This window comes from Dreissena polymorpha, chromosome 1 (genome assembly GCF_020536995.1).
Source record: "Dreissena polymorpha isolate Duluth1 chromosome 1, UMN_Dpol_1.0, whole genome shotgun sequence".
In the NCBI taxonomy this organism is placed as follows: domain Eukaryota; kingdom Metazoa; phylum Mollusca; class Bivalvia; order Myida; family Dreissenidae; genus Dreissena; species Dreissena polymorpha.
Window position 1 is genome coordinate 190,843,677 of NC_068355.1, and position 12,755 is coordinate 190,856,431.

Below are 12,755 nucleotides of genomic sequence, written 5' to 3' on the forward strand. Positions count from 1 at the left end.
TGGTTATTTCAAAATTAACAATTCAATCCTTTTAGACACTGAATATCAAAACAGAATAAAAAAATGTATAGATACATAACATCCTTAAACGAAAATTGTAATCCAAAAACAATGTGGGAGCTTATAAAAAGTAATATTCGCAATGAAACAATAAGCTATTGTTCATCAAAAAATAAAACAACAAAAAGAACGAAGAAATATTAATTTCAGAAATCAAACATTTAGAGGATTAAATGAAAACTAACTCTTCTGACTTGACTGATGAAATAACACAAAAAATCAAAACAAAAATAAAAGAACTGAACAACTTTATGAAAAAAAAGTTAATGGATATATTTTAAGATCGAAAGCTATAAAAATAGAAGGAAATGAAAAGAATTCTAAATATTTTGCCAACTTAGAAAAAAGGAAGGCTGAGAAAAAAAAACGATTCATAAATTAATTGTTAATGAAAAATATTAACAGAAAAAGATGAAATACTAGTAGCAGAAACAGCTTATTATGAATTACTTAACAAAAAAAATAAAATGAACGAGACGACCATTCTGATTTCTTTCAGGTGCCAATAACTTAACTCAGTGAAGAACATAAATCTCAATGTGAAGGAAAATTATATGATTATGAGTGTGGATGTGCTTTATTAGAAATGGCTAACAATAAAAGTCCAGGCTCTGACGGACTGACCGTTGAAGTCTATAAAATATTTTAGTCCACCTTGAAAGAACACTACATTAAATCAATAAATTACTCTTTTGAACATGGTGAACTTACTGCCTTACAAAAACAATGTATTATAACTCTTATTCCTAAATAAGATAAAAACCTTGATAATATTTCAAATTGGCGACCAAAAAGTTTGTTGAATATAGATTACAAAATCGCAACCAAAGCAATTGCAAACCGTATAAAAAAGGTTCTACCACTTATAATAAGGTTTGATCAAACAGGTTTCATGAAAAACAGATTTATTGGTGAAAACGTTAGGTTAATGTTCGATGTTATTGAATATCTAGAGATTTATAATAAACATGGACTTCTATTTTTTGCAGACTTTGAGAAGGCATTCGATAGTTTGAACCATCTTTTTAAAATAAAATGTCTTAATCACCTAAATGTCGGGCCACACATAATTCAGTGGATTAAGGTATTTTATAATGATATAAATAGTGTCATTATTAATAATGACCATCTTTCTAGGAATTTTAAAATAGAAAAAGGTGTTCGTCAAGGTTGTCCTCTGTCTTCGTCGCTCTTTATTATATGTTTAGAATTACTGTCAAACTACATAAATAAAAACAATAATTTTAAAGGGATAAAGATACATGGGGCAGAAATAAAACAGACCTTCTTTGCAGATGATGCAACTTTTTTAATGATGGTTCGCCTAATTCATTTAAAATATTAGTTCAAACTCTTAAAAATTTCAGAAAAATATCCGGACTAAACCTCAACGCATCAAAATCTACAGTCATGAGAATCGGATCACTAAAAAACTCAAACATCAAATACAGCACAGAAAATAAATTTATTTGGACATCTGATGAGGCAAAAACGTTAGGTATACATTTTTATAATCAACATAAATAAAACATAGACAACAATTTAATGCCAAAAATTCAAGAATTTGAATGCTGTTTAAAACAATGGCAACATAGGAAACTCACTCCAATGGGGAAGGTCACAGTAATAAAAACGTTTGCGCTACCAAAATTAATTCATCCCTTAGCTGTTCTTTCTAACCCAACAAAAAAAGTAATAGAAGGATTAAAAACAGGAATATTTGAATTCATATTGGACAATAAGCCAGACAAAATTAAAAAGAAAGTCTAACACAAAATTATAAAAATGATGGCATTAAACTTACGGATATTGATTGTTTTCTAAATGCCATTAAAGCGAGCTGGGTTAAACGATATCTGGATAAAAATAATAAAGGTAAATGGAAAACTCTATTGGAAAAAAAACTAAACAAATTCGTAACTGTCTTATATTTGAAAGCAATCGAGATTATTCTATAATACAAAATGTAAGTAAAAATAATGTGTTCTTAAAAGATGTACTTACATCCTGGCAAAGTGTTAAGAACCAATATAAGGTTTCAAAATGTAATATGGAATAATAAATGCATAAAGGTAAATAACAATTCTTTCTTTTTTACAAACTGGTATAACAATGGTATAAAAACTATCGGTCAGTGTACAACTATCGAAAACATACTTATTATACATTATTATACATTTGATGAATAAAAATATTTATACAACATTGACTCTCATGAATTTTTAAACTTCTGCTATACCAAAAGAATATAAATCAATATTGTATACGCAAGGAACTAATGCATTAACTATATCAGAGACAACTTTTGTTGATATAATTAAAAACTCAAAACAGGTAAACAAAACTCTCTACAATATACAAAACAAAGTAATATCGACAACAGTATAGAAAGGAAATGGAATTCATGCCTTAATTTAAATGAAAACCTCAACTCGAGAACAATATATAAACTTCCATTTAAGTCAACAATACATACTTACTTACGTAACTTTCAATTCAAATTCTTATAAAGAATCATTCCAACAAATAAGTTTCTTATGAAATGTAAACTAAAAAATAGCAGCCTGTGTGATTTTTGTCAAGAAAGCGTTGAAACAATCGATCATTTGTTTTGGGAATGTTCATATAAATATATAAATAAATGTTCAAATAAATAAAATATCTGCTTTCCTTGGAAATACAGAAATACAATTACATAGTGAAGTTCTCAATTTTATTATCATTTTGATGAAAGTATTCATATTCAATATGAAAAAAAAGAAATGTATTCCAAAATTTAACATATTCTTAAATTATTTGAAGTTAAGGATACAGACAGAAGAAGAAATTGCGCTTTTTAAAAACAAAATTGAAACACACAAACAAAAATGGATCCACATCAATCAATATTTTTTAAATAGAACTTAGTATTCATATACAGTTTTTATATAACAATGCCCAAAAAAATTACTAAAATATCGTTGTCTTATTTGTTCGCCTTTTCGTGTTGTTCTTTATCAACTGTATTTTTAATTGTAAATTACAGAAACACAGCATGAAAGAAATTACTACTCTTATATTTATCCATAATACAAACTGTTAAACATGTCATAGAATACATGTTGAGTGTGTGAGAGTGTGCGAGGTGTGTGTGCGTGTGTATGTGTGTGTAATTGGGTGTGCATTATGAACATATGTGAGGAAGGAAGTATACTTATCACAAGAGAAATGTTAAATTCTACTTCTATGTTATTATCTTTTTGAATTGTGTTATTTACTGCCATATGTTATTTTTTTCTTGTCTGTATATGTGTGCAAGTTTATGTATGTGTTTTTTAATATGTGTGTGCATGTGTGAGGTTAAGAGAGTTGGTACTTTATGAAAATGTAAAACCACTCATGTTTTTACATTTCTACTTTGTGTGATTGATGACTTCATAAGACTGCATCAATAAATGAGAAAAAATGAAAAAAAAATTCGCTTAATGTAAAAAAAAATTATGTAAATTTTCTTTTATAAACTTCAGATATTCATAAACAAATTTAAGACAGGTACATTTTTCTGATAACAATATAATAGTACAGGTATATTCAAACTCGGATCAAACAATCGTACTTAAGACAACATACTAGAAAGCTGTTTTTTATTTTGTTGTTAATTAGTACTTCATCCTACCCCTACATAACAAGAAAATAACCAAAAATACATCATGCGTTAATGTTCACGACAGTGTTACCATATACTCCAAAAACTTAACACCAAATTATATTGCGAATCAAAGCGCCTGTTGACCCCACATGGTGGCACCATGGAGAACTGCATGTGAATGCTCGGTTGGGATTACAACTTTCAGGTCTGACAAAGCTGTTCTAACCCCTTCTTGTAGTGGTTCAGGTATAACGAATTGACTTACCACCAGTATTTGATTAATCCTATGATCATGCTTTGTTATAAATGTCCGTATCCGAGCAGCTGTACCTTTTATAAATGCATCAAAAAGTGAATCGTACACAAGTTTGTCGATCCGTAATTTGTAGCAGCTTAACAGTTTCACCCCCTTATTGATCAAGGACAATTTAATTTGATCCTGAAAAGATCTTGATGTCATTTTTTCGACGGTTCTGAGTAACGATTCTGATATGCGGATCGATAATTTACTCGATGCAAGATTAACATGCCTAAGAGTCTCCACAAAATCTTCCATTAAACTCCGATAATCTTCGGAATGCTCCATTCTTAGGCATGTCATAACATCACAACCTAAAACAGAATTTCCATATAAACAGGTTAAAAAAAATCACATGCAGTGTGGGTGTTATTAGGCTGAGAACGGTTTGACTCAACAGAAACAAAAGTGGTCAACCGATTAAAAGACGGGTCCTTAACACATAATTTGCAATAATTACGTATTATGAGGATGTCTTCATTGCAATATCTTACCGACGAAAAGACAGAATGTTTATGTAATGTATTTCCACTCATTACTTTTTGAATGCTCTTTTTGTAGGAATAAAAGGAACATGTCTGCAGTGTGACAAGTTCCCGTTAAGTATTTAATTATTGAAGGCTAATTAAGGTAAAGAATCAATAGATGTATAAATATCGGCGGAGCTTAGTAACCACATGATAGGCTGGCGAAAATTTAAAGAAATTCAAATAGACTATAAACTGGCAAACCGTTTTTATAGTTAAACAAACATATTAGAAAATATAAATTCACGTACCAGCCAGGGAATTGATAAATTTTTCGATAGCATCATTAACAATAGATAGGCCAAGTGAACAATCATGCTCAGTAACCAAATGCTTGGTTTTCCTCTCGGTGTCCACCTCGTGCAAAGTAAGGTCCAATCTTTCGTCTAGAGAACGAAATAAAACGTATATAATTTACTTCATAGTAAAAGTATACTCTTGAAACGAATGAAACTGGAGTCATGTATCGATTTTTCATTATTTTCACTGAAACTTAACTCTTACCTTTTAAATCACAAAGAATATAACGTGTGTTGGGCTTGGGAATATCCTCTTGGAAAATGTCACCACGTAAACAAAAGACGGATGCCGCATCGGTTTCGCTAACTACGCTCAAGTTTCCCAGGTTTACACCAGTCTTTAACGAAAACATAACAAAAGTTTGAGACTCTAGAAAACTTACAACACACTATAAAGGGATTTCATATTGTTATAAAATATAATATTAATGAAATACACTGTTCATGAATATATTTCTTCATTAAATTTAAATTATGTCTGGCGAAAATATGTCATGCATATAGTTCTGAGTGGATAAACACGTTTATTTTAAAGACAATATAAGTTCATTGGATGACTTGTTTATGAGTGGTATTAAACACATTCTTAAGTAAAATGTAATTCGTTGGACTAAACGCAAAAATAAAAGCATGTTTATGTAAAGGTAGGTTTTTAAAAGGAAAACACATCTTTAAAGGGGCCGTCCAACAGATTTTTGCATGTATTGAAGCTTGTAATTAAATGCTTTAAATGCTTTATATTGATAAATTTAAACATTTGAACTAAAAATCTCCAGTAAAACAAAACAAGAATACAATTTTAAAAAAAGGAAAAAAGTAACCCTAAACAGGGCTCGAACCACTGACCCCTGGATTCCTGGAGTAAAAAGCCTCCCGCCTAGACCACTCGACCATCCACGCTCATATTCAGAGTAGATGTATTGTTTAGCTATATAAGCAATCCTCGCATTTTCCCAAAATATCGAATCGCGTCGATACGACGCTTTATCTGTTGGACAGCCCCTTTAAACAACATATTTACCTGTCGGACTGCACGTTTCATCAGCGTTTTTGCATCGTTATTCCAAGTACCAGGCACTGTTAAAATCAAGTGCATATCCGTCGGCGTCAAATCTGCTTTGCTTATCGCAGGCGATAAAAAGAATTCCTCAAGAACTTTTTTTAGAAGTGATGAAATCACAGCCGAAGCTTTCAGTCCCTTCTCTCTCTCATCTCTTATCATTGTGTCTAAAGATAGACACTGCAAATCAATGCATACTGTTATTCTTGCTTTCTCGTAATGAAATGCAATTTATTTGGTTGCTATTGATTATTTCACAATAAAAATCAATATGACAGTAGAAGGTTAACAGTAGATATAACGAAAACAATACGGACGAATTGATGCATGTCGATGTGGATAAAATCGAGTATTTGTATAATGCAAATGCAAGTGGGATATGCCTGTTATTTTCTATAAAGGTAATGCATTACTTCAATAAACTTACAGGTTAAAATGTAGATATTGTAACTGATGAATGCATCTTTTTTAAATTAAAATCCGTACGGAAGGTTAAATTGTGTCTTTCTGTTGACCTCTGTATTCCATTAACATGTTTTTACATTTAACATTTTTATTTTATGTTTAAAATTGTAAATAAAAGCGTTTAATGGCACACCAAACACACCTTCAACATATGTAAATAAGTCTCTTTAAAATAAGCAGTTAATGTACACGAAATTTAAAACGAAATAATACCTTGTTTTCATTAATCTGTATCCAAAACCGTTTAAAGTAATACCATTTACACTTGTTTTCCTCCGACAATTCTGAGTATTTATCTTCAGCATTAAACCCAAACGCTTCAACTGTTTGTTCATCAGGCTGAAGCAGTAAACTTGCTGGAACTGTAACAACAGTTAACAATCGGCTCATCAATACCTCCAGGCGCCTTGCTATACTTTGGGGGATTGGGGCCGGGGCCCTTAGAGGGGGGGGGGATTTCACATCCTTTTGGGCGAAAAGGGGAATTTTAAAAGATCTTTTCACCAATCATTCAACACTTAATTTTGCTCTATTTTAATGTAATTTACATAAATAAACATTTAATTAAAGGTTTGTAGCACGATACCAGCTGGCAACATAGGTATAAAAGTATAAAAAAATGTTTTTTTTGGAGGGGGGAATTTTTAGCTGAATTAGGGGGGAAAGTATACTATTTGGAGGGGGGAATGGGGCCGAATTTCGGCCCCAAAAACGGCCACTCGAGGGCCCTGACCTCATACCAAACACAATAATACTTTGCATAAAGCAATTTTTAGTCATTTTATTAACTTATGGTCGTGCAATTTAATAAAGTGTATACATAAGCGATTTTATTCACTTCATACATTTCTATTAGTCTAAATGGTTTGGGGTAGAAATATAGCTTATGTTAAAATTAGTATTTTATCATCAATAGTATTTTTATAACTTATTACTACTCAAGAGCCACACTCTGTGTGTATTGTGGAACTTGCTTAATTCCGTTTCTAGCAAATATGTACAGTTCTACGCAACATTTACATGAATAACAAGAGCTGTCTCCATATGATGACATATGCCCCCGAAAAATGCTTTGATAGAAGTTATGAGAATTTTTCGAAACCTAAACGCAGATTTCGAAACCTAAACGCGGACCCTAAGTTCAAGGTCAATGTGGTCAATATGTGTGTGCGTATGTAAAGGCCTTGTCCATATACTATCTTAAGGGACATAGAAGTTATGAGCATTTTTCGAAACATAAACGCAGATTTCGACACCTAAACGCGGACCCTATATTTCAAAGTCAAGGTCAAAGGGGTTAAAATGTGATAGCGTATGGAAAGGCCTTGTCCATATACACATGCATACCAAATATGAAGGTTACATCTGAAGCGACATAGAAATTATGAGCATTTGTCCAAACTTTATCGCAGTGTGACGGACAGACAGACGGACGGACGGACAGAGAGACAGTGCGAACACTATATGCCCTCCTTCGGGGTCATAAAAATCCCACACTTGGATAATGTCAGAAGCAGTTTCATTGTTATATCGCTTTAACTAATGTTTAAAGTCGATTTTACAATAAGTATGTGTAATATTTAAAATTTGAATATTGCAAATATTTGAGCGTCGTATATGCAGTTCGAAGTATTAAATACGAGATAAAAAATACCGTTTTCAACAAGCCCTTTTTGGTGGAAAACCAGAGTACCAACAAAAGATGTCGCCGGCAACATATAGACCATGCCAGTGTATGTAGTTCCCAGGTTTATACTAGCAGTGAGTAGACACTCTGACAACAAGAACAAACATAAATTACGATAAAAATGATAATCATAAATTTAACAATACTAATCATACTAACTTTAAAGTTATATAAAAATTATAGCCAAGACTTTAGATTATATCAGAAAGCATATAATTTATTCGTCGTTGTTATAATTTTCCTTATAATCAAACGGTATAATACATAGATGTGTAGGTTCTTTTACAAAGTCATACATGCAAAAATGGAAAGTCGTAATGCTATGAACTGAATGATAGAGGAAAATTAACCATACTATTACACGAAGTTTTATACCTCCAAATTGAAATGTAAAACGTTGGTGCATGTAATACTTTTTACAACGAATTTTGCAATAGTAAAAAGGCGGCAGTTTTGAAGGTTTCTGTATTCTTTATAAGTTTTCTTCCAATTAAGGCATTAACAAATCAATCGGGTGCTTGTTAAACATGTTTGAACGTAATACATGGTAAAGCTTTTTAGAACGTACCTTTCGGACGGAACTGATGCCAAATACTCAGGTCATTAGCCTCAATTCTTCCAAAGGCAACTGTTGACTGTAAAATAGATGCCGTTGCTGCGTCCTTCTTGAAACAAAATTCACTGAAGCTTGCCTTGCTTCCGACATTATAAACTAGGTTTTTCAGATCATCAAACTGTGATTTAATATCTTTTGCCGCCATGTACAGCTGAACATCGTTAGCATCTTCATCATCCAGTGACCCATTCATTTCAAGCAGGCGTTCTCCGATTTGTTCTGCCTCTGATTTAACCTTGTTAATTATGTTCATGTTCTTTTGTCTAAGTGAATGGATGTTGTCCAATAATTCTCTTTCTTTGGTTTCTAAAAATAAAATTACTTCCAAACGAAAAGATTTTATTTCTTCGATTTCTAACGAAAACATTTCGTGAACATAATCCAGCTTACTGCACGATTCCTGGACCATCGCTTCAACATGCCTGATCAAATCTGTTAACCTTTTCTTTGTTGCGATATACTCGTTGGCGTTACGGAAGTTTATAGATACTTCTGGAATATATTCGACATCACATGTTCGATGTTCAAGCATTATACAAACAGAACAGCCAAGAACTTTATGATGTTTACAAAAAAACTTGATGATTTCCTTCTGATGTTTGATACAAGGCTCAATGCATTCCGCAGCTTGTGGTTCTTGTTTCTTGTAGTTCGTCGGCATTTGGGATTGATCAAGAACTGTGTGCAAACGAGACATCGAAAACTTTCTATGATGTTTAATACATGTATCGCAAATATATTCCTCACACTGTACGCAAAACCCTTTAGCTAGAGTGCTTTTTCTATCCGTAGAACACGGTTCGCAGTATATATCGACATCATCAGACGCATTCTGCACAGCATCCATCGATACCTCCGTCACTTCGGTAGTGTCTTGATTTTGATAAACAATAAAGAAAACATAATGTTAAAGACTAACAACAAAGTATGCTTGCTTAATATCCCTTAAAAGTGATATCCCCAATTCTCTTAAACTTGTTCAACATTTCATAAATTGCTTGTTTCGAACAACTGGATGTACACTGTACGATATATTGAATGAAAGAAATAAAAAACAAAATATTGATATATGCATGAAAAAGAATAAATTAATAAGCACAATAAGGCAAATGTTTAATTGAACTTGAAAAACAGTGTGAAAAAAATAAATACACGTTTTCGAAATAAAAGCAAGCCCGAATGTTCTATATATGTGAGGTTTATTTCGTTACTTCGTAACCAATAATTGTTTTATAGTACACATAACGGCGGGATACATAAAATCTGTGTTTATATACAAAAAGGCATTTTCGGTGTTAAAAAAGAAAAGAATAAAACTAATGAATCATTATCGAGACAACAAATCTTAACCGTCAAAATTGTTAAATAAGGTTTTGAGTAAGCAAAAAACAAAAGCACTGCTCCACTGTGGTGATTCTTAAGAATGCATTTGGAAGTGTGCTGCGCAGTTTAAAGACAAAAATTCAACTTAATCTTGTCTTAACCTTTAATGTGGTGTTGCATGTATTAAATCAAAATCAACGAATATTTCGCAAAATATTTCGTAAAATAAAGTTAACCGATAAAAAAATGAGTGTTCTTATAGCAATAGCCAAATGTTCAAGGCTAGATGTGGTATTGTCACATGGTTAGTTATCGTTTATATTATAACCCACGTACTGCTTAAGGCAAAACTCACTTAAGGTATACATTCTTTTATCTACTTCTGTTTTAATAAAATGAAAACACGAGTAAGTTGTTGTTGTTGTTGTTTTTTTAATCGTTCATGTTTATAGTCATCAAAATACGTATTGTGTAAAAATCGTTTGTCTTACCCCGGTATGTTGGAACGAATGTTTTGTATTTTACCTTCATCAAAGTACATATTGACATTTTTTGAAAATGTTAACAGCAGTTATTTTGTTACTTAAATGGAACATATATTAACGATCTTTCTAAGACCTAGATTGTTTGACAAATTCGGTATAGCTAGCTTGATAATTACATAGTTTTTACAGATGGACCATATTCCGTTGTAATTAAATACAATTATTATAAAAAAACGCACTCTTATAGTTTTAATAGATTTCCGATAATTACGACACTTCGACACTAAAATAAATAATATTCGATTCACGTGGAATTCATGATTTTATTTTCAATCGGACTATGTAAAGTTGGTTAAACGCGCATTTCGTTTGCGATTTATTCTGAGTTTCAACGAGCCCTCAAACCGTCTTTGTATTGACCGTTACAAGGCGATCATCTCATGTTCTGTTTATAGTTTGTGTTCTGTTATACAAGTAGTGGATAAGCACACGGATTTCTCTACTGTTATAGTCTCTGGAGTTTCATTGTTTGCTTTTTTCAACTTTTTTGCATACAATGTCTATCTGGTTTAAATATAAATGCCATATGAGAAGTCATATTGTCATTAAAACAAAGGAAATTATCAATTATCTACTACTCCTACTACTAAAAAACGAAAAAAAAACGTTTTGTGAACTAAAATAATTATATAAAATGTAGTACCATCAGTTTTCAATGCGCTTAATGAGGAAATAAACATTTGTAAGTCAACATTTTTCTAGATTGATATGTGGTTTATATGTTAATTTCTCATAATATTTTCTTTAAATCCCCAATACTATTACAAAATATTTGTGTCCATCTTTAGAAAAATAGTTGCATGTCACGATTTAAAACCACACACCTTGAAATGAAATACATGTTAATCAATACATATAGATGCAATTTGAAAGTGTACTAAATTGTCATAAAATCTATAGCCTAGTTAGCAAGTAATTTATTATTTTTCAAACGGTACCGCTTTTAAAACCGAAAGTAGGATTTCTATTCGTATACGTCCATTTCGACAAACGCGATTCTTTTTAAGTTTTAAAGCGCAAATAAGACGCGTTTCTACTTTGTAACCACCAGATATATTCTAATTGGCAAAGATAAAATTAAATCTATAACCTAGTTAGCAAGTAATTAATTATTTTTCAAACGGTACCGCTTTTAAAACCGAAAGTAGGATTTCTATACTTATACGTCCATTTCGACAAACGCGATTATTTTTAAGTTTTAAAGCGCAAAAAGACAGATTTCTACCTTGTAACCACCATAAATATTCTAAGTGGCATAGATAAAATAAATTTCTTTTTAATTATGGTCATTTTTAAAATGAGATATACATTTTGTACAGCATAACAAAAATGCGTTTTCATTAAATTTGTACTTAATTTAATTAATGAGAATGAAACTGTATTTAAAGTGTTGCGGATGATTAAAACTTTACTCATTATTGACTGTTTTATCATTTTAGCCAATTTAATCTGGGACCGGTTTGACTACGGGAAAAGTCCTTATAGTCCTCTACGTTTTGTGTGTAGTTTCGTTTTCAACTAAGTTCATTTAGGCAATCGAGCAATTTACCCTTCACTTTACACTCGTTCACCTGATATGAAGGAAGATGAAAAATGAATTATTACCTGACATTTCACCGGTATTCACAAATTATACATTAAAAACACAATAAATGGCCGAAATACACAAGCGCTGAAAGAGTTGATGTATTTGGTTCCCAGCAAACAATCCAAAAGTATTAGTATGTCAAATACGGGCTGATAACGGGGTGAGTTAACACGACAAAAAACTTGGTAAAACAAATCAATGATAGTTGTTTATACATGTATAAGCTATTCATTTCATGATAAAGCTTGTTGTCATTTTAACAATTGTTATTTACAGCATCACTGCCTTAATAAAGTGTTTTAAAAGGGACTTAAAGTATTATGCTCATGTTTATAGTACATCATTATACATAAAGACTATGGTTGTGCATGTTGCATCCGTTCGAAAACTAAGGATACATATATAAATCACATATGTTTTTGTTTCTGTATCGAGTATTAACACATTACTACCTCATTAAACATAACACTAATAAACTTAACGTACTAATGAGTGGGTATAATTTTAGATATTTCTATACCAATTAATGGTTAAAAGAGATTGTGTCGTCATTCTGCTTAGGTTCTCAGTTTATTCACATATTACATCGATAAAAGCATGTATACATGCAAATACCCACCGAATTATGTGTATTAATTATAGTGGATGCTCCTTTAATT

The 12,755-nt window shown here is 31.5% G+C and overlaps 1 protein-coding gene across 3 annotated transcripts; it reads right to left on the reverse strand.

Annotated features, from left to right (window-relative positions):
• Positions 1 to 347: 347 nt before the first annotated feature.
• LOC127864347 (heat shock 70 kDa protein 12B-like) lies at positions 348 to 12,224 on the reverse strand. Of its 3 annotated transcripts, XM_052403990.1 has the most exons (8): positions 12,114 to 12,224; positions 8,593 to 9,513; positions 7,992 to 8,111; positions 6,551 to 6,699; positions 5,834 to 6,052; positions 5,018 to 5,150; positions 4,765 to 4,899; positions 348 to 4,300 (listed from the first exon to the last, which is right to left on the reverse strand). In XM_052403990.1, exons 1-8 carry the CDS (start codon positions 12,118 to 12,120, stop codon positions 3,816 to 3,818), a joined length of 2,169 nt encoding a protein of 722 aa, XP_052259950.1. In that variant the 5' UTR covers positions 12,121 to 12,224; the 3' UTR covers positions 348 to 3,815. The 3 variants fall into 3 exon arrangements, with proteins under 3 accessions (XP_052259950.1, XP_052259951.1, XP_052259952.1); XM_052403991.1 differs by lacking the exon at positions 8,593 to 9,513 and having other exon boundaries at positions 12,114 to 12,207; XM_052403992.1 differs by lacking the exons at positions 7,992 to 8,111; positions 8,593 to 9,513 and having other exon boundaries at positions 12,114 to 12,208.
• Positions 12,225 to 12,755: the final 531 nt, after the last annotated feature.